General features: G+C 39.7%; 1 protein-coding gene across 2 annotated transcripts in view; it reads right to left on the reverse strand.

The window, feature by feature from the left end:
- LMBR1 (limb development membrane protein 1) overlaps positions 1 to 18,799 on the reverse strand; it is a 69,116-nt gene extending 50,317 nt beyond the window's left edge. The window contains exons 1-3 of one of the 2 annotated variants that reach the window (XM_057371074.1): positions 18,496 to 18,799; positions 3,603 to 3,675; positions 1,043 to 1,082 (exon numbers count right to left, since the gene is read on the reverse strand). In XM_057371074.1, coding sequence (XP_057227057.1) covers positions 1,043 to 1,082; positions 3,603 to 3,675; positions 18,496 to 18,558 — 176 coding nt within the window. In that variant the 5' untranslated portion in view covers positions 18,559 to 18,799. Of the gene's footprint in view, positions 1 to 1,042; positions 1,083 to 3,602; positions 3,676 to 18,495 lie in introns of those variants that run through there. The other variant, XM_057371076.1, reaches the window with a different exon arrangement.
- Positions 18,800 to 22,811: the final 4,012 nt, after the last annotated feature.

A 22,811-nucleotide genomic window follows, 5' to 3' on the forward strand; every position in this document is an offset into this window, starting at 1 on the left:
TTCCTCAACAGTCTACAAAGTCATTTTTCATTCACACAATAAACTTAAAGAAAGAAAGAGTGACTGATTTTATCTTTGAAAATATTCTTAAGTTATTGTTGTTGGCTTCCGAGAGTTTTTTCTTTTCTTTAAGGATGTTTAAATATTCTAAGCCAGAATTGTGAAACCTAACTAACAACAGCAAAATGCTACAGCAGTTTGGCTTTGTCTTCTCCTCCCTCCACATCTCACGGCTTGATAATTATGCCATTTGAAGAAAAAGCTATCTACCTATGTTTGAGAGTTACTGCTTTTAGGAAAAAACCATGCACACGTAAAGAAGCTTAGGCTGAAAGAAAAGAACATTTTATATTTACAACAACACTTTTCTACAAGGTCTCCTTCCAAGGGGATGACAGCATCACCAAGGAAGAGTCAAGAACCCTGTAACACACAAGGRACCAATTCACAGAGTTCAGCCAATCATGTAATCGAGAGGGCAGCAACAGCCCATGGAGGTTCTGTACACCCTGAGGCATATTCAAACAGGAGATACTAACATGTCGATTTATAAAGAAATAGGATGAGGAGAGACTTGCTAGCAGGCCAGTGATCTGGCAAGTGCTTGTCTTCCTCTTATCACCTTTCTGAAGCTCTTTTACAATGATCAGACAAAGGTGTCTTCTTCAGAGGGAGCTAACTTTCTTCCCAGGATCCACTGCCTCACGTGACAGGGCTTCCATTGACTGCTGTGGGATTTACAGCACCTCCCATCTAAACATCTAGATTTAGAGACCTAAATGCAGGTCTTACACTCAATTCCACCTCTTGCATCAGGTCCTCATGCAATATTCTGGCCAACATCATGCATCAGGTGAAAAAGGCCCTAGACCAAACTTTTGTAACATTTTTCAAAACACAACCAAGTCTTTTGCCCTGGCTGTCCAGCACTCTATTTGCTGTCACATTTRAAATAGACTTTTGCTTGTTTGGGASTATAGAAGATTCCTATCATAACAATATATTCCAAAAAAGAAGTTCAGCCAAGAAGAGCTATACATACGATATTCTGTTAACGATGGCATCTTCATCCTCTTGCTCATCTGAAAATTAAATTACAGCAGGTTATATTCAATAGTCACAATATCTTTCCTCAGGCTAAAAGGTATATACATAGGAATAACATTAATAATTTTAATTTTTAATTTAATATTATTAAATAATTTTAATTRTAATCAGACATACCGATACTGATGAATTTATCAGCATCAATATTTTAAGAAGGTTCCTTCCAAAAATTAATACTTGCCTCTTTTTTTTTTTAGGCTAGTGAAACTCTTCTCAATCAATGTAACAACAGAAGTTATTTCATTCTACTTAAATATGCAGATCAAAACTTCGTGGAGACATCTTCCAGAGGGCTCTATGGCAAACATGCTTTCAAATTCCTACAGCCATGGCTGCTGCTAGAAACTTCCTTTGGCTTCTCTGGAAACACAGAGAGCAGGCAAGCTACAGGATATTCTCAGAGTCCATACTAACTTCTGTTAGAAATCATTTCAGTATTAATGTCTTTTTAAAACAAGAAAGCATATCCAGAACAACAGTGATGACTGCTCAGTAGCTTCCCTTTACCTACCCCTCTTCCCATCTCCTGAGGATCTGAGGAAGGGGAGGTAGGAGCAGAGGTGTTACTCCCACTACTTGTTTTGGATTTAAGATAACACGACTCCCTTCTCATATTTCACATTTTAAACCATTTTTATTTCACTTATTCCCCACTGAATACMTCACTAAAATAGTTTTGAAACAGTATCAACATTTAACTCAGAGATGAATCACTAATGTRTATTTCATTTCTTCTTTACAGCCTTCTCTATGCACATCAGTAAGCATTGTAATGTAAGCATTTCTAAATTTGAAATAATGTAAGCATTTTGAAATAATGTAACCATTCTGAAATAAAAACTTCTGAATTTGAAATAATTTTACACTCAGCATTCTAAAGTTTCTCCTATTTTCCACAGGAGATAAAACACCTGACATTAGATTTTAAAATAAATTTAAGTTCTTAAGAGTCCATCCACACAGTTGAAATAAACACATAGCCAATAACATCATGCTATTTTGAAATTCTTCTGTGAAAAGACATGGAGTTGTTTTTTTTGATGGAAACCTCATGATGTTTTGAAAGCCTAAGTCAAGGTCTCTTATGAATCATTTTGGCTGAAGAGCTTCTTTGGAGAAGCARTGAACAATTTGTCCTGAAAGAGTTCCAGATGTGTTAACTCTTCAAACATCTCTCATCAAGAAGATYGTAGCCTAACTATGTGCTCACAATGCTTTCATAAGGTCAGGACAGCTGCAGAGCAGTTCCTCTCCCGAGCTGAGGAGATCAACTGCCAAAAAAAGGTAATAAAAGTGTCTTTGCATCCACWATGTTTGCCAAACCAGTTTCCCCTTCCTGCTCTTTTCCATCTCCAAATGGCAGCAGCTTTGAAGTATCCAAAATATCTTCAGGRTCAGAAATAGTATTTGTCTTACTTCCTATGTTTAAAAGGATGTACCTTTCTTTTAAAGAATTAAATTCTACAAAATGTTTACTTCTAAAAACATGAATCCATTTACAAAAGCAGCTCTATTATAATACAGGTCACTACAGCTCAATAAAAGTTTCCAATAAAGTTCAAAGAACCAAGATCACCATAAACGAGAATGTTCCTATATCCTGACTATTATCAAGCACCAAGGTCCCAGATAAGCTGTCARGAGTCAAAAATTCTGCCATTTTATACAGAGTTTGATGCTATTTGTCTTTAGAAAAAATATAGAAGAAAATGACAGGGCTTCCTATAGTTTCAGAACGGAAATTAGGCAATGTTTCTAAAGGGAAAAAAAATACAGTACTGTCTCAAGGTATTATCTAAACTTCAGTGGTAAAGTCATAAGAAACAGGTTAAGACCACTGAAATAACTGTACCTGGGTAGAGCAAGACTTTTAAAAACAATAGCACTTCCATCCTCTAGTACTAGCAACCTTTGACTTCACCAGCAAAAGACCTGAACCTGATTTTGCTGCTAAAACACAGCTGAAGATACTTATTCAGGAAAAGCAGATGTGAAAGGAAAACAGGATCTAAAGGCAAGAGAGGCAGAAGCATCTACTTGACATTAACTCCTTTCCTCCCTCCCACTCAGGGACACTCAGCAGAACAGGGTCACAACAGAAGAAGCTCACACTCAGGCTTGTCACAAGGCCACAACAGAAGAGGGGGCTGTGGCCYTCAGTAGCAGAGTGACAGTGTCAGCACTCCCTGATCCTTTCCCAAGATGCTCCAGCGCACTCCTGCCTTGGCTGGTGATATCAGCAGGCACCATGAAGGGCCTGAGAGGTGCCAGAGYAGGCACAAGGGACGTTCTGAGAACTCATGGCTCAGAGACAAAGGGAGCAGAGAGAGGACAAGACAGCAGTGTACAGAATCAGGTCAGTCCAGGCTGCCACATACCAGCAGCCTAACAAACAGTTTTGCTTCTTCCACTCTCCTTGTGGAGATGGAGAGGAAAAGAAACATCTATTTATTTGAAAACAATTTTTTTTGATAAATTAAAAATTCTATGCTTACCTGCTTTCCTTTTGTATCTTGTGATTATAAAATAAGAAACAATGTAGAGAACAGCAAACAGGAGAAAACAGATCTGGAAAAAAAAATTGCATTTATTAGCTCATGAGCTCATGGTGAAATACCTGGATTATAAGAAACAGTAAATCTAGTCTCAACAATTTAAACTTTAATTCAGATCAATAACAGTGTATTCTATGTAAATTTTAAGACTTATGTTTTATATCTTATTAACAGAAAGTTAAATCCATAAGAACAGTTAGGCTAGAGAAACAGGTATTGCATCAATTACATGGACAGCAAGTTYTACTCCAAAATTAAGAAAGAAGTCYTATCTACAGTGTGATTTTTTTGTTTGAGGAAGGGGTGAGTGGAGTGGGCTGTTTTTTGAAGTTTGAATCCACTTGAGTTGCAAAAGTTATCAGGCCTTATATCCCCTTCACGTTTAACCTAAGTTTAATTGTATTTTATATAATGAGCTCTCGAGGATCTATTTTAGACTAAGCTATCAACACACTTAGAAAAAAAAACATGTTTACTACTTGTGTTATGTCTCAAACAAACAAATTCCAGGTGACAACACACACAAGAGAGGCTCATGTGCCTACAGTGCATGTCCAAGCATGAGCTCATCAAGCATGTTATTTCCTTTACAGTCAGAAGCCAAGGGCACAACTTCCCTTCTCATACGGTTGGTGRTTTATTTAGGCCAGATGTACCTTCAGCCCAGAGTGACTTGGATAAAGCTGTTTACAAGATTTAGCACTAGAATTTCCATACAGTAAGACAAGATTAAAACACAAAAATGTTGGAAATCTTAGAGGAAAGGGATTGAACAGCAGAAAAGTTTTAACCCTCCAAGCCTTTGTAGGGTAAAAAAAAAAAACCCACAAAAAATCCCTACATATTTTACTTGCTCCTGAAGGAGGCATCAGTGGCTCAACTCTGCTTCCTTAATCCTGGGTGGTGATGCCTATTAAGAACGTGAGTGAGTCAGAAATGTGACAAGGAGGCATGCCATTCTGTGCTGCAAAACTACTTCACTGGGTAACARCTGATCTATTTCCGTAATCAGTCACTTGTAGATTTGTTGCCTTTAAGAACTCACTGTTCTTAAGAGTGAAAAAGCTACCCTGAGAGAAAGGGAAAAGTGAAAGYGAAGGTAGTGATGATAACTCTGATAAATCTGCATCTAAATAMTAATATTGGATCTAAATCAGCAAATCACAGTGTTGAAGAATRTATTATTCATGAAAGACAGACTTTCTAAGAAATACTGATAAATACAAACTCAGAGGATTATTTTTCTGTTGCAGTCAGACATTTTAGATTTAAAAAATAACAAGTGTCTGAGCATGCGATTCAGGTGCTTACGACTTCCAGGTGTCTCCCAGAAGTACAAGAGTGCGGTAAGTCTCAAAGTGGCAACCCAACAGTAGCAACACCCAAAATACAGCCACTGAAAATTACRTTTCATAACCAGATCTCTGAATTCCAATCTTTAATCTGAATAGAGCTTACTACTCAAACTTTCCTGAGGAAAAGGTTTTGATAAAGAATTCAGTCCTTTAAATAAATAATTCTAATTATAAATAATGTTATTAAGATTTAATTTTAAAAGTTGGTATATTTTTTAATCCAGAGGAACAAAAGAAACTGAGAACWGCCTTGGGTTTTCAGAGTACTCTGACACAGCTCGTCCTGTCACTGTCAGAAAACGCATTGCCAGTGCTGAAAGAGAATCCTTCTCTGAGCTTCCAGTTCCTCTGAAAACTAGACCAAGGTTACAGCCAGACACATCTAATTTTAGACATCCACTTTTGAAAATCAGGTATCACATATACACGGTAAGTGAATTCTTGAAATATCTGTCAGATGCAAATAACATGGTATAACCCATGTAAAATATAAAAAAAAAAAGCTCATTTTTGGTTTAATTTTATTAAATTATAAAAATTATAAAAATCTGTCAGATGCAAATAACATGGTATAATCCATGTAAAAGAAAAATACAGTTGAGCTCATTTTTTGTTTAATTTTATTTAAAACAAGAATAAAAATTACTGCAATCTTGTTTACAYCTTCAAACAGATGACCTCTATTCTATCTGTGATAGCAAGGTTACAAATAAATATGGGTCTGTACTTACAAGGTACCAGTGAGATAACTAAGATATTTTAAGGGCACGGCAGATGAAAGCTGTCCAGTAAACAAACTGTCAAATGCTTTCTTTCTGGTTTTAGGTAACAGCTACTCTGCAACCCAGCAATAAAGGGCAACTCTACAATTTGGTAGAATTCTACCTCTACTTCTGTCAGATTTGAGAATCAAACTTCATAAATGCTTGATAAACTTGCTTATTACTGAAAATTCACAAAATCTTGAAATGATTTCTTGCCAAGAAAATAAGTACATGCTACTAAGTGAAAGCTTTATGATCTTAAAAAAAAAGTTAAATTACTTCATACAATTAMTTCCTTCATATTGACCAAAACAAGTCAAACAGCAAACTCAGAAATATTACTGCAGTCTCAATTTACACTCAGTGAAACCTCTGATCCTGWACTGTTTCTAGCCATGCATTCTGAATAGCTGTCTAAAGGAAACAGCTCAAGTCAGCATCCTACCTATTTTTAGAGGGGAACTTAGTTAAGCTGGGGAAAAGGAATGTGTTGCCTGTGATAGCCAAAGAATAGGTTCCACTGCCCTGTCACACTGCAATCCTGGGTTCTTATTCTCCATACTCCTGTTTGTTTCAGGACATGTTTGCATTAGAAAAAGAAAATATGAGCTTTGTTAGTATTTGCTGTAGTTTCACTTTATGCTTCTCAAGTATAAAGTGGGCTTGTGTGCAGCATACCAGGTACAATCTCACAGCTGTATGTAGCAGCACTAAGCTCTTCTTGCTGCACTGAAAATGCTTCTCCACGCTCACCTGAGAATTATACTGGTAATTCAGCATTACCCTCTGGTCACTGAATCCATCAGCACTGCCCTCCCCAATTGCTTACAACTGAGTAGTTCTCAAGTTTCAGTAGAAACTTGGTTTTAGGGTTCAAGTTTGTCACCATGTCTTTTTCTTTTCTTTTAAACCACACCTCAATGTCACTCTACATACAATCATCTGTCAATTCTATTTCTAATCACTTACTAAAAAGCACAGGTAGTCATACTGAAATAGGGCACTACTCACAAAAAACACCATACACAAAACTACATTGATATATTCAGTTTTAAAAAAATAATTAAAAGAGCCTGTATTCTGCAAATTTCATCTTTCTTTTTGAAAACTACTGTATGTGTCATTGGAGGCAACAATGGAATACAATGTTGAATCCAAATTATATTGCAAGTTATTTCCAACCAAAAAGCAGTGGTTTATGCCATCACCCAYCTCTACAATAACAGCTGACAAAAATTAAGGATGCTGGAAATACAGAAAAACTAGGACAAGCTGTATTCCTCAGATACCCAAGTTCTCTGCAAGGAGTTTTTCACTGGAGTTCAAATGAAGCTTCTCTAGGTTTGACTTATAGAAGTCAAGACACTGTGCAGAGATGTACCCAACTGTGATGAGTAGGGATTTCTGATGTTCCCCACTTCACAAGAAATAATACCTTTCAAACTTAAATTTTATTTCCTTAAATTCATTCCAAATTTGAGGGTAAGTAGTTGTGGATCTGTTGCCACAGTTAGATCAGGAAGCTACTTTAAACATATCCATAGCACATTCTGACCTTACAGAGGAAATACACTCAGTCCATGTTTGACCAAATGGATCAAAATATAAAGGATATCATGAGGGGCCCAAGATTTGACTATATTATAGCCAAACAGTCAACCAAAGCAATTCTTAGTAATTTTTAATGTTTTTGTGTGTGTGTCTCCTCCACACCACTCAGTAATTGAAAACAAGGCATATGGATTCTGCACCTCATCCAGGGGCTCCTTTTTAAGAGGTGGCACATTAAGAAGTCTTCAAACCTCAAGCATATAATTCATTCACGTCTTCCCATGGACTAAGTAAAACCTCTGACAGGACAAGCAAAAGAAACCTGTCTTCCCCTGGAGCCCTTAATCTTCATTTGGGAAAGGAAGTGCCCTATTGCTCCTGCTTAGATTACACACCRGACACACCAGAAGAGGCTGCTTCTGGAGACACACAGCACTACATTCTTAGGTACCTTGTACGCAGCTCTTCCACAGAGTCATGCATTTGGATCTCTCATCCAAAGTCATTCAAGTATGATCCATATCACACTTTTGGATCTGTACCACAAGCTCTCAGTTCCTCTGAGAATGAAGCTGGAGATCACCAGCATGCCATGTTCCTCTAAGGGGCCAGCATTGAAGGGTCTGGCATTAAASACAAGCAGAACTAAACTAGGTCAGAACTAGGTCAAATTACATTGTACTTATTCCACTGATAATTACTAAAGATCAGCTGACACTAATTTGTCCGTGTGGATGATCTTTAAAACTCCGGCACTGAAATTCGTGCCTCAGATTGGTAAAGTGTCATCTTCTGATGCAAGCGTTAGAGCTACACTTTCATGATAAGAAAGACTATGCTCAAAATGTGAAAGTTGCTCTTTTTCTCCTCTTACAAACAAGATTCAACCATCTTTTACAACTGCAATTTGTGTGCGTGCAAATTAAAAGCTCCATTTTTACACACAAGATTYTATTTACAGAGCATGAAATTATTCCCAAATGTTGTGGGGAAGCKACAGCTGTAGATTACACAAGGAAGAAAGCATGCAGGTGCCTTGTCCAGTAATGGTTCAATAGTTTTCAGCCAGTGTGCCCTGATAGCACACACCTTAAACAGCATCCCAGGCTGCATTACCTGATGCGAAGCCAATAATCATAGGAAGTAATTATCTCTCTCCAAGCAGCATTCATCCTGTCACGTGTAGTTACTGTATCTAGTTTTGAGCCACCAGCACAGGAAAGATGTTGGTAATTGCAGAAAGGATGATCAAGAGATAAGGACAAGATGGTCAGGAGGTTGGAACACTGGCCTGGTGCAGACAGCTGAAGGACCTCAGTGTGCTCAGCCTGGGAACAACAAGGCTTCAGGAGGACCTGAGAGCAGCTTGCCAGTATCTATGGGGAAGGCATTAACAAGACAGCAGAGCTCTTGACTGTGGTGTCAGTGGAAGGATGAGAGTGGAGGTAAGAAGAAATCCCCTTCCTGAGGAGAGCCATGCAGTGAAACCAGTTGCCCAGCAAGACTGTACTATTTCCATTCCTGGAGGTTTTTCAGTCCRAAGTAACCTAGTCTGATACCATAGCTGACCCTCCCCTGAGAAGGAGCCTGGAGTCCACTCARCCTTATTTTTCTACTATCCTGACTAAATAAGCACCATTACAAACTTAGTCAACTCATAATTTATACACTTCTCCAGGTCATTTATGAATGTGTTTGAAAGTATTAGTGAAAGCACAGGCCCCTGTGGGACTGTGTGAGGGATATCCTCCCACTGCGAAGGAACCAAACATCTTGCAGAGCAACAACTTTCAGCAGCAATGAACCACCACAGAACTCCTTCACAGAGAGAAGTCACAGACCTTAGGAATGWTTTTTAACCTAACACAGTTCCAAGCACGAAATACAGGTTCAACACAGGTTCATTTGCACTTGAAAAGCATCAAAGCAGATAAGTGATGGTTTCCTCCAACTTGACTGCATASTAGCATCTAGAACAGGGAAAATCTGGAGGAGCAAAACAGACAAGCAGCAAACAGCATTTTACTAGKCCATGTATAAAATGAAAGATCAAGAAGCTTCAAAAAGTAAGGGAAGAAAGGAAATAACTTTGAAATGAAGTGGCTGTGTCAGTATTTAAAAAAAAAAAAAAAGTTCATGCTATCACATCTGCAAGCATTTGTATGCAAATGATACACAAAAAAGGGCAACAGACGTAACAAAGGACATCTCCACTTCTAGCTGTTACTTTACAAAATGAGTCCTTTTCCCTAAACAGAAAAAATAGTACAGAGARAAGGCAGAGATCACTCTGAGTAACATCACCATGTAGAGTATGTCTATTTACATGTCTAAGTGTTGAAAATGAAACAGTATTTTGCCTGTGATTACTATCTGCAAAAAATAATAGTGTTGCACTTCTGGGTTTTAATTTCTGTAAGAGAAAACAACAAACACAGCATTATACATCCGTATCTTCCTGCTCTAATGCTGCTAAAGTATTTTAATGTGCATTAAAATACCACACAGCAACTAAAAAGCTTCCTCCTACTGTCCCATTTGGCAAACGCTTTTGTTTACTCATAAAAAAAGATGGAAGGAATAAACAGCAAGAAAACACAGGTGGAGACAAGCAGTTCTGCTTGGTCTATTTCTAATAACTCAATTATCCCACTAACATCTATAAAGCAAACAAGGCGTTCCACCTGTTTTGGATGTGTCAACAGTAAGTGACCTACAACAAACTAYGCACACTAAAGAAAACTAAAAATTGTAACACTGCTTTTAGTCGAACCTTGGCATTCATTGTATCATCTGGTCTGGAAATCTCATTTTTCTCAAAATGAGACATTAACTCTGCACTCTCTGATTASATTAAGTTCACACTAAACCAGTCAGACTCATACTCTTGGCATACCCACTAAATTTAATCTTATGAGAAAATATCAAATATGTCCCATTACGGTCTATGGCTACAGACATTAATTTTGCTCATTAACACTGCCCTCCATACTTACGATTTCCCSACTTGTATGGTCTCTTCTCAGGACTCCTCCCTGACTTAAAAACATGTGCTAGAGGCTGACCCACTTTTTTTGRTTCCTAAGTCGTGAAGAAATTAGAAGTGTTTTAGAGGCAGGTGCCTAGGCTTGCTTATCTAGAAAAAACTTCCAGGATCCAAAACAAAGTACAAAACATCCAAAAATATATTCTGTGTACTAGAAATTCTGGTGAAGATAAAAACCAGCTCCTACAGTCCTTTAGTGAAGAATGTCAGCATTAGTGCAAGATTTGAAAACACTCTCTAAAATTAACTCCAATAGCACCAACCTAGACCATGCTAACATTCTTGTCCCTGAATGAAAGCATTATTCAATACTGGAAAGTCAGGCTGCAGTAACTGGTTATATTAAAAGTTCAGAGTCATACCATTAAAAATTCATTTCTAAAAAAAAAAACCCTCAAAATTCTCAATAATACAGACTTGGTAAAAGATTTATTTAAGACAGCTTCTTTGGCTAATAATAATTTTCAGGGCAAGATGCAGAAGATCTTAGAAGACAGAACTAATGAACTTTCTCACCCTAACACATAAAAATATTCTTCCTTGTCTTCTCACACATATATCCTGYAGCATTTTTAAGTGGCACCCCCACTCTAAAAACACAAACTGAATTTGAAGATTTTAACTGAAATACCTTTATGTTTTCATAGTTGTCACCAATTATGCAGACTCTACTGGATATCAGTTACCACAGTCTGAAACTCAGCAAATATTTTAGACATGTTCCTATCATCAAATTCAACTAAAACKCATCAGCATCAATTGTTCCCATAAATATACCAAGAACAGAAATTATAGTTAGATAAACAATGGGATACTCAAGGGATAAACAGGCACTTAATATCAACAGTAAAACTGTGAAGCACTGTGTTTTGATGACAGTTGTGAAGCCTATCCTGGAAACATATTGTAGGACAAGAAGGTAAATAAGGAAATAATATCACATGCATACACTGCTTCTATCCTCTGTATATTAAACTCAGCCATATGCAGACTTCAGTGCCATCCATACACTTACTACCTTCTGCAGAGAGCACACATGATTTGGAAATAGAGAAATTGAAACAGTTCTGTATTTTCCAGTTAGCTAAAATTTTCAAAAATTATTTAAGTATTCAAATATTAAAACAGTACAAAGCATAGGGCTCTCTCTTGAAACCACCTTGATGGTAGTCAGAAACAACTTTTAACATACCCGGCTAATCAAAAAACTAGAAACCACTAGAAACATGTGGGAAGCAGCTGAGCAACACTAATATATATGAATATTCAACAGCCRGCTGATAAAACAGCAACATGATTTTGAAACCATCTTTATGAGAGTCAATTGGGCCCCAAAGAACATAGGTCAAAGCTGCTGAAAGTCTGAAGCAATCTCACCTGTCACATGAATGCCTAATCAGGGGGTTAGAGCAGCAGCTTGTTCCAGATCATCTCTACCTGGCTCTACCCTGCAGAGTGATGCAACAATAAGGGTTGYTCATCATTAGATGCATAAAAACAAACTCCAGTCGTGACTTTCAAAGTCTCTCCTCTTCCTGTGTTATAAGTGATATAAATTCTTGTACATGATTGTTCCTAAGAAGGCAGTGCCCCRAGTTATTTGACAGCACATGGTTATAGGAAAGCGTCTGTGGTTTTCAAGGTAAGCRGGAGAGCGTGGGAGTAGAGAGTGATGCAGAAGCTAAGACTTTCTGAACAAGAGTTATCCCTGCCCTTCTAAATGAGGATAAATACCAAGTTAAATATGGAAGGCTAAAAGACAGGAAAGGAGAAAGCACTTCAGTCTACAAGTAAGAAGAAAAAAATCACTTGCATAATCTTCAAATACAAGCAGGAAATGTATAATGAATGGAATGTTTTCTTTAGATAGTCTTCCTTAACCCAAATTTCCATCTGTGTCACCAGAAATGAACTTGGAATTTCTTATCATAATGTCACTGGCAACATGCTTCAGGTTCTCTCTCCAACCCGCCTCTGAAACATCTCTGAAAACACTTCTTCCCAGAGGATCTTGTGCTAATAAACTCAGTAACACACAGCAACCTCCTCACAGCAAAGACTGAGTTGTTATTACAMCCCTCCAATCTCCCAGTTACACCCTGACGTTTTATCCAGCTCTCTACTCTGCACCCAGCTACTCAAACAAAACCCAGCATGGATATGCTTGGTTTTRGTTGTGTAATGAAAAGCTGATTTTRTTTGCTGTCGGTTCTTTCGCTTTTCACTACATTGTCTCAAATCTAATTACACCTTCATACAAAATTTTCTTAAACATATGTCTGTAATTTCCATGAAGTGTGTTGCCTTTCTGGTCAACTGCTCCCCAAAAGAAACAGATCAGTAACTCAAAAGGAATTTTTGCAAATTTTAACTAATTGCAAATTTTTACACCTTAGCCTTCCCTGCTTATTTTACATAAACAGAAATAGTGGAACTCTCCAAAAGCTGTTTCTGTTTTGGGAATAAGTATCTCTCTCTCCACTTGCCTATGCCAAGTATTTTGTGATGCCTATTGACTCCAGATGGATCTACAGTGCTGATCCCCAGGACCAACAGCCAGAAKGTGACTCATCACTTCTTAAAGTTCAGTACAGCACCCATGTTTACAAGTAAAAGTATACTTTTAACATGACAGAATTATGCCAACAGTTTATATATTTAATTATGTTAAATGTGCACCCATCTCTCAGCTTTGTCTCACATCACCACTACAAATACTCCTTTATTCAGTTACAAATCTTTCCCAAAATATTCAAGAGAAAAAAGAAAAAGAAGCAATACCGAGAAACACAGGCAAAGACATTTTTTTTAAATACAAGAAGCCATTTAAGATCTAAGGTAGTCCTCAAGCATTCAGTGTACAGGTAAAAAAAAAAAAATTGAAAGGCATCTTGTTTTTAATAAGAGATAATCTTGCATAAGCATTCAAACAAAAACATTTCAGTCTTTGTAATAAGTTTGTTCTCACAAATCACCCACGCTTCTAATCAGCATTTCTTCCTGGCCCACCATCAGAATATCATCATTGCTGGCATAAGAAAGGACCTGTGAAGATTACCGTTTTTTAAGGAAGCAGAACTGGTCATGAACAAGAGCCCGCTACCAACAGAAGTGCTCAAACCAGCTCCCTCATTTTACAGCTTCACAGAGGACAAATGCCAGCAGCAGCCACACTGAACTAGTTCAYATACAAGAATCCTGAACATCAGCTACTCTGAAACAGAATGAGAGGACCAAAGGTACAAAAAGAAATCAGCTAAGAAAACAAAGCCAGATGTATTAGTGTGAAATTGGGAAAAAAAAAAACCACAAAAAAAAAAAATAAAACCAAAGACATGAGACAGTTATAGCTACCTAAAAACACCTTCCTAATTTGCTGAAAATTAGATTCAGAATTACATACACAAAATAACCACCTGACCCCCTCAAAAAAAAGAACTTAATATTTTGAAGTTGTATGGTTAAAGAAAAAGCCTTTTTGTAGAGGGAATTAATAGAAGTAGAGAAACTAAGTTTCTCAGAATATGTAGCATCAGCACCCCTGAAATATTTAGTCGTTCAACTGGAAGCATATCACATTTAACATAAAACTCCATATTACACCAGTTTCAATATCTGCCAGAACTTGCATGAAACACTTAAAAGTTATAATAGCAATTTGTATTTAAACTTATTTTACCAGGACTGATTTTTTAATTACATATTTAATATAATAAACCTATCTCCAAATATACTATATTTATTCTTAAGCTCCTAACTAATAGTTCTGTGGTTCTAATAATACACTCTAGTAGTTCTATTGTTTTCTTCCACAGTTTTTCCCACACTACAAATGCAAGCACAGCATAATTATTTTGCCAAGGAACCCTCATAACCAAGTATACATGCATATTTTTACATACTCAAAATCCTACAGTTCTTAAGTAGAAAAATAACAAAATATGTAGGTTTAACTTTTAAAAATACAAGCTAATACTGCAGAATAGAAGACCCAAACTGGAAAAAAAAGGGAAGGTAACAATATTCTAAAAAGTAAACCCAGGGGACCACAAAGAGACTGAACCATTGCACTTGCTCCATTTCCATTTGAAATTAACAGTTCACAACAATACCAGAGGAACATGGAACACTTTATAAACAGACACAATAACCGGACACAAGGGAAAAGAAGTTCCCTAAAAGCTCAAATATCTTCCATGGATGTGCAAGATCTCAGCAAACTGTAAATTATCTAAAGGACCAAGAAAGGCAAACTAACAGAACATTGTCCTGCCTTTACAACCCTTTCACATGAATACTGATCAAGTACAGAACACAAACMCTTTTCTGTATTTTGCAATCAACTAAAGCTGCTTTTCAGAAACATGCCCCTTTCAKCCAGAACTGAAGATGACTCTGGCTTTGTTGAAGTTAAGGATCTCATGACTTCAAGCAAACTTCTGTGCCACACTTCTTACACTGGGTCACCAGTTCACAGTCTCCACATTTACTTCACTCCATCTGAATTTTAAAGTTCAGACCAGTCTGAGTCTGGGTGTTTTCAACAAATGTTCAGAACAACAGATACTCTGTAGAGCAGATTCATGTTTGAAGAGCCATGCCAAAATTATAGCCATGCCTAACTAGGGAGTTAACCACCTTCAAGCAGCAAAGATTATCCTCATGAAGCAACAAAATCCAAGGCAGATGATTTTGTTGCAAACAGGCACCCTTTTGAAAAACAAGGTGCCATACAGATACTCCAAATGAGGTCAAGACCAAACGGGCCTGAGTTAAATTAAGCATTAAACCACTGAGTCACCTCAAAAGSAGATGAAGGATTTCTTTTTAAAAAAATAATCTTTTACTACCCTTGCTCAATCTATAAACATGTGTCAGAAATACTTGTCTTTTGAAGGTGGAATTAGCAGAAGTTGGCACCTGCAGAAAGAGACAGGCACCACCAGCAAAAGCATAACAAGCCTTGAATTTTTTTTATGTGACACAACTTTATGGAAAACTTTGTAGCATGCCAGTTCGGAGAACAGATGAAACAGAAATGATGCATTACACTGAAGCTAAACTCAGTGTGCCCTTAGAATCCCATCAGAAAGCACAATATAGAAATTCTGTATGTATTCAAAGAAAATTTGTAAGAGAAAAGTGAAAAGGATTTTCTTTTCAACTACATCAGCTTACTTTTATTTCTCTTTGCTCATGAACGTATCATTTTAGCTTCCAGTAAAGACTGTGCCATGCAACYAGCTCTCCAAAGATACTTCTAACAGAAAACATAAATTTCTCCTGCTCCTTGCAGGCACAGAGGTCTCTTCCACTGTAATATTCCACAAYAAATTGGAATGGAATGGTTTGGGTAGGAARRGACCTTAAAGATCATCTAGCTCYAAACCCCAGCCATAGTCAGGGACACCTTTCACCAGACCAGGTTGCTCAAAGCTCCATCCAGCCTGTCCTTGAACACTGACAGGAATGGGGCATCCACAGCTTCTCTGGACAACCTGCGCCAGTGCCTCACTGCCCTCACAGTAAAGTATTTTTTTCCAAATAACTAATCTAAACCTAGACTATCCCAGTTTAAAGCCACCAYCTCTTGTAATATCAAATGCTTCTATTAACTGCTCCACTGCCCCCAGCCCACCTGCAGCTGGAAGCAAGGTTTCATGCATGTGTCAGAGTGGAATACGTTCCCTGCTCCAGCTGAGGGGCTGATGACTATACCCACTGCCCCCACAACAACTGTTTATTTGCATATTTTAAGAAATTCTATTCACCATGTAACYTCATGAGCAGCAAGAACAGGAATGGTAAGGAGAGGATGTTAACATAATTGCACATCTAAGCAACATACTCTGTGCGCTCCAGCATGCTCAGACTAACCACAAGTGCAAGTACTCATGCTTGCAGTATTCTCCTGCAGCCACGTGGGAGCCACGGGAGGCTGTACACTCAGCTGGTGCTGAATAAAGCAGCTGCCCTTTATGCACTCATAAAGACCTGTGGTGTTCCAACATAAATTAAAGACACCATCACAACTCTACCGATGTATGATTTTAAAGGCAACATTGTTATTATTATTCCCACTGATTAAACAATAATAAAGGTAGCTTGTGATCCATGTTAAGATCAAAGCCAAGTTTCAAGTGCAAGAATATTCTGCCTTCACTGTGCAAACAAAACAACACTGCACCTCTATGAGTTACKGATGTCCTATGTGATTTCTTACATGACTACACCAATAGAAAGACTTATCAAGTGTTCTAGAGCAACTGAAAAAGTCCCTCTAACTTTAGAGGAATAGCTGCAGTACAGATGAGTTACTTCTTTAAGACTTTAATAGACCTTCACTATCTGTAACAGTAACCAGAGAGTCTGTGCACAGCCTTTCCTTCAGACTCAAAAATCTGTGCTTCCTCCTGAATGAAACCACAATAGGTGGCATCCGATTTATCAGAACAAGACTGGTAAAAATAAGTAGATGATTAGCACACAATGAAATACAAATGGAAAAACAGACATGAGGGAAAAGAGAAAAGATTTGTACATACACCAAAGGTGATTAAGATAACACTTTGAGCCTTCTTTACAAAAAAAGTATTTTACTTTTTGCTCTCCTCCACTAGTCATGGCTCCCAGGACATAAACTACATCCATTCCAAAAAATCTCTTAAAGCAACTGTTCTCTTCATACAAGCTTGTTTTACACTCTTCAGAAAAAAAACCATCCCAGAAGTAGAGTATCTCACCACAAGAAAGGTCTTAACATGGATTCAYAAAATATAGAAGAGGAATTAACACATTCCAAGTAAGTCTCTGCTATCAAGTGACCTAGCCACAGCCCTACATAAATCAGTTAACAGTGGTATTTTAGAGTCTCCCAATAAGTTTGAAAAATACTTAAAGCTAAATTATGAAATCAAATTTTAATTAGAGAAATCCATTTTGTTCTCAGACAACAGTGACAGCAAAGAAAACACGATTCCCTGGCTGAGCTGGGACAGCATGTCCACAGGACACAARTGCTGCATGTCTCCCATGTGCAGCATGTATTTCCTTCCTGGAATTGAAGTAGGAGAGACTAAGCCCCATTCAAAACACCTTCATCAGCTTTGAATAGTCCTGAAAACAATTATGAGGCTGTCAGAGAGGAAACTGCAACTGCTCTGTCTGCACRCAGGGTGTTGTGCTGCACCTGCCTATGGAGCACTGAGGGAGCTGGGACAGCACAGACACTGCCATGTGCTCCACTGGGAGAGTGGTAGAGTCAGGGAAAACACATAGGTTACACACAGCCACTGCAAATAGCACCAAAAAGGTAGGAGGACCCCAGTATGACAACGGGTATGACATACAACAAAATTCCATGCACACCTAGAGAACAAGGCTGCACCTGAAGCTGAGGTGTTTACATAATCCMACAATGGCTTACAGTTAGAAGGGACCACAGTGGGTCACCTGGTCCGMTCCCCCTGMTYAAACAGGGTCATCCCAGAGCACATGGGACAGGATTGCATCCAGACGTTCTTGAATACGTTCAGTATGGGAGACTCCCTCTCTGGGCAATCTGTTCTAGTSCATTATCAACTGCACAGYAAAGAAACTCTGCCTCAGGTTCAGGTGGAGCTTCCTGTGCATCAGTTTCTCTAATGCCTCATGTCCTGGTGGCTGGCACCACGGAGCAAAGACTGGTGCATCCTCGTGACATCTCCTTTTTAGATACTTATACACATTAACKATATCCGCTCTCAGTCATCTCTTACCGAAGTTGAGCACTGCCCACGAGGTTGGTGCACCAGTACCTGTTCCGAAAGCACCCCTATGGAGCACACCCATGCCCCGCAAGCACACACAGCATCTCCCCTTTTCGCTGAAGGCACAAGGAGAGGAAAGCCCTCCAGGAGCTCAGCGCTGGGATCCTCCAGCCCCCGTGGYACCTCAGGGGAGGTGCACGCACCKCTGTGCCCACCCGGGACAAGTCCCCGAGTCCCTTCGGGCACTGGGGCGAGGGGCAGGCAARGACAGAGGGAGGGAGCGGGACAACCCCCAGGTACCCGGGGACGGGGCTGGGGTGGAGAGCAGTGACAGGTCGAGGAGGTCCGAGGGGGACGGCGGCACCTTACCGTGTACTCCCGCACTTGGCTGTGGAAGTTCTGCTCCCGGATCGTCACCTCGTCCGCTTCCATCCTTCATAGTACCGCGGCCCCCGCGAGCAATGGCGGCCGCCGCCGCCCTGCCTGCTCCTGCCCCTCCGCCGGCGAGCGGGCCACCATGGCCGGAGGCAGCCCGGCTGTTCCCCCAGGCCCCGGCGGCAGCTGAGGGACCCCGGCTCCGCCGCTCTGTCCCCGTCCGGCGGGAGCGGAGGAGGAGGAGGAGGAGGAGGAAGGGCGGGAAGCGCCGCCTCAGCTCCTCCTGCTGCGTCACCGCGCAGCGACCCTGGGAGGGGCGGGAGAAGGATGGGGGCGGGGTCACGCGGGGGGCGTGGCTTAGCGGTAACCAGGGGTTTGACACCACGCCCAGGGGCGGGGCTAAAGGGAGGAGCGTGGAGAGGCGGGAGAGGCGGGAGGAGAGTGGAGGAGCGGGGGGAGCGTGGTCATTGCGGACCGGGGCCAGAGCAGGCAGGCGAGTGGGACAGGCGGGGCTGGATGAGCCAGGGGGCGGGGCTGGATTTAGCAGCCAGGTGGGTTTCACAGAATCGCGGAATTGTTCAGGCACGGAAAGACTTCCGAGATCACCGAGTCCAGCCCATGACCGAACACCACCATGGCAACTAGACCATGGCACTAAGTACCACGTCGTCTTTCCTTAAACACTTGCAGGAACGGTGACTCCAGCACCTCCCGGGGCAGCACATTCCAATATCTACTCACCCTTTCTGTGAAGAATTTCTTCTTAATGTYCAACCTGAACTTCCCCTGGCTCAGTTTAAGACTGTGTATCCTCTTATCCTGCTGGAAACAGGTCACCTGTTTGTGCCCGTGTGGGGGCTGGCGGGGACAGAGGGAGCCCCCTGTGTGTCCTGAGGGACAGGGAGTGGGTGACATGGCAGAAGAGACCCTGAGCGGGGGGACAGGGAGGGGAGCAGGGCAGCAGGCAGTGATGGGCATGGACAGGGGCTCAGGTCCCCCCTCGGGGASCAGGACAGCCACCAGTGTCACTGAACTCGTGAGGGCAACATGAGGCAGCCGGGGGTGTTCAGCTCTAGCTGAGACTCCTCAAACTCAACAATGTAAATGCATCAGAATYTCTAGTTTGAAAGACTGTGCTTAAAACTTCAGTCACGGTTTGTGTTCCACTTCCCATGAGCAAGTTTTTGCCTCTGAGTGATTTCAGCTTCGTTGGTTTTTGCCTGAGTGCTGTGGTGAGAAGGCACCATCTCCAAGTTGTTCTATGTCCCTTCTACACACACGGGCACTATTCTTTGTTTCTGAGTTTGCGAGTAGATCCATTGTCTAAATATACAGAGAAGACTATTAATCTAGGATACACCATAAATTATAGAATGTGGTTTAGCAAATAAAACCCTTATTTCAATCCAAATATGTATCATTAGTATAAAGAAATTTCAAAAATTTTCTGCTTATTTACAACTATTCGTACATTATTCATGTTTTCAATGCGAATTATAATCATGTTTGTATTCATTCCCCAGCCTCTGGTCCATTTTCTTGGTTAAAAGCAGATGGTAAAGTATTTATGAAATTTTAGAGTTAGAAAAAGTGATCTTTGACTGATGTATTTATTGTAGTCCTGAATGTATGCAGAACATCCTGCAACTTCAGTATGGCCACAGTTCCACACTTGTTCTTTTGACACTTGTGAAGATACAGACAGGGTKTTTGTAGGCACAATCACAACCTGCATGTGACAGGCCAGAAACATCATGCTCTCTCCTCTTGAAGCCCACTGCTCAAGGAGGGAGACTTTAGGTGTTCACTGAGGCTGTAGGAACAGAAGATCATTAAAAGCAGAGCTGAAGGAGCAGGGAGCACAGTTTTTGAGCTGCTTCTTGGGAGAAGCTGTCCCACTTCACWGCTGTTTTCTGCACAGCATTTGATTCTGTCTGATAGACAGTACCTCTGGGATCTTTTTCTTTGCCTATTCCCATTTATCTTCAATCTCTTTTTCTTCTTCAGATGCTGAARGTGGTGAAAACTAGTTTCCAAGATGAATTTGACATAGAATTAAGCTTGTGAGAGCAGCTGGTGCTTTTCTATGCTCAGGAGCTGRTCCAGACTGAACAGTGTAACTGAAGGCGAGGTTTATAGGTAGACACAATATCTTATAGCAAACACAGCTGGCAAGAGCAGACAACTGTCTGGTATGTGCAAACCTGACCCCAGTGAAACCTTAGAGCTGCCTATAGAAATCTTGATATAGAGCAGACAGGTTCCCAGCTTTCTTTACCTCATATAAAAGACACACAAAATAAATGAAAATGGTGTGGTAGYCAGGCTGAAAGGAACCTCGTGTTAGGCCTTCACTGGGTTTGTGATGAAGAGAGAAATGTTGTCACCAGAACAACCCCATTCTAAGAGCTAGGGAGACCAGATGGCCCAATCAAAGAGGAAAAGTGGGARCAACCAGAGATTCAGTCAGCAGTCTAATCCTGAGGTGAGGGTTAGTGTCTGAGCTACCTGGGRAATGACTCACCCACTGTCAGGAACAGCATTTCAAGCATTTCTAACTTTATCTGAAGACATATTAAACACTGGAAGATTGTAAGGAAAATTAAGTGCAGTTTTKTATCTGCTAGAGATTAAAATTAAGATTTAGAAGATTGAAGCTTCCACTTCCACTTGGGCTACATGTTTTCTTTTTAATCTACCAAATTTGAAGTAAACTTAAGGAGGAAATATAGTACATAATTTGTCTCATATTGTGAACTGTCAAGTTCTTTCTTCCAATTCTAGCAGATGAATCATCAGAAACATGATACACATTTATATTTGCTGAAAAGGCAGGGGAGGGGTGGAAAGGCAGGGGAGAGGTGGAAAAACTTCGATCCTTTCTTGAGCAGAAGTTATTGCTCAGTTCTGATGTGTCTACATCACAAAGGAAGGTCACAGTAGCCATCGCAGCAAAATCTGTTTATACCAAAGGAAAYTCAGTCTAAAGTAGGAAGCTCTTGCAAATTGATAAGAAGGCTGACAGATGCATGCATTGATCTGATGGGAGTAGAAAACAATAGCTTGAAGCATACCAGAAGTAAAACTACCAAAGCAAGTCTGCGCTACTTTGCACCAGAGAGTGGTTAAAAGACCTCTAGATGTTTTTCATCCATATCCCAGACAAAACAAGATAGTGTTAGAGGGATTGCCCTCAGCCTTTCTTAGGACCTCCTCAGTAATCCTAAGGGACCTGGTGTAGGTATAAGTTATATGTGATTCAGCTGTAACTTATATGTGATTTAGGTGTAAATAGAAAACTTTCTCACACAAGTAATGTACATGTATATGCACACAAAAGCTGTAATAAAAAACAACTTCTTTTAAACTTACATTTGGTGATGCTTAACCCCTCAGCAAAAAAAGTTGAGATTTATGAGATTTTTGCTCTGTTTGTTCYTTTTCAGTGTAGTTTTAACATCATTTCCCAGCTTCAGGATGACCCAGTAACTATCTGGTATGCTGAATTCCCAAGGAGGGTTTTATGTGCACAASGTTTTATCTGAGATTTTCCAGAAAAAAAAAAAAAATGTTGGGATATTCAGGCTAATAAAATTCATTTGAATTGCCTAAAATGGAAGTTTCTAAAGTTGGAACTGTTTCACCAGGAAAGTTCCATCAGAATTTGCCAATGGCTTTTAAAGCATTCTTTAACTGTAAATGCAAAATTGGCACAATGCCTTTAAATCTAAATTTATCTCACAGCATTTAAAGAGGTGATACCTTCTTTTCAAATCGTCCTTCAGCCAAATGCAGATTGGACTAAACAGAAAATAGGAAGTTATTCTCTCAGTTAACATGACTACTTGCATATATATATTCAAGATATTGCATAAGAATTGGTCAGGTTGAAGCCCAAACCCACTTTAGTATGGTGCCAAGAATGACCACAGACTCTAAAGAGAACTTTGGGTAAACATATGCCTCAGATGACACCCAGCACTTTATGTCCTCCAAAGCCAATTATGGAATACCAGAAGAAATATTGAAAAGTTAAAATACCTTGATCATGTATAAAATAAATGTTTTACTATCATAATTATATACATTAAGTTTATTTACTGGGTGATTTTTTCAGTGTTTTGTATTTGGTAAGCTAAACTAGCAGGAATTGCATTATAACTTYAGAAATCCAGATCAATCAGTCTTGGATCTGGATCCAACTCAAAATATGGCTGACTAACAATTCATTTCTATTAATAACTTATACGTTTTGTTTCTTTACTTTTTTAGAACAAAAAAAAAGTAGAGTTGTTTTTATTTTCCCCAAA

Source organism: Malurus melanocephalus, unplaced genomic scaffold (assembly GCF_030028575.1).
Source record: "Malurus melanocephalus ecotype Western Australia unplaced genomic scaffold, MMel_1.1 scaffold_140, whole genome shotgun sequence".
Lineage (NCBI taxonomy): Eukaryota > Metazoa > Chordata > Aves > Passeriformes > Maluridae > Malurus > Malurus melanocephalus.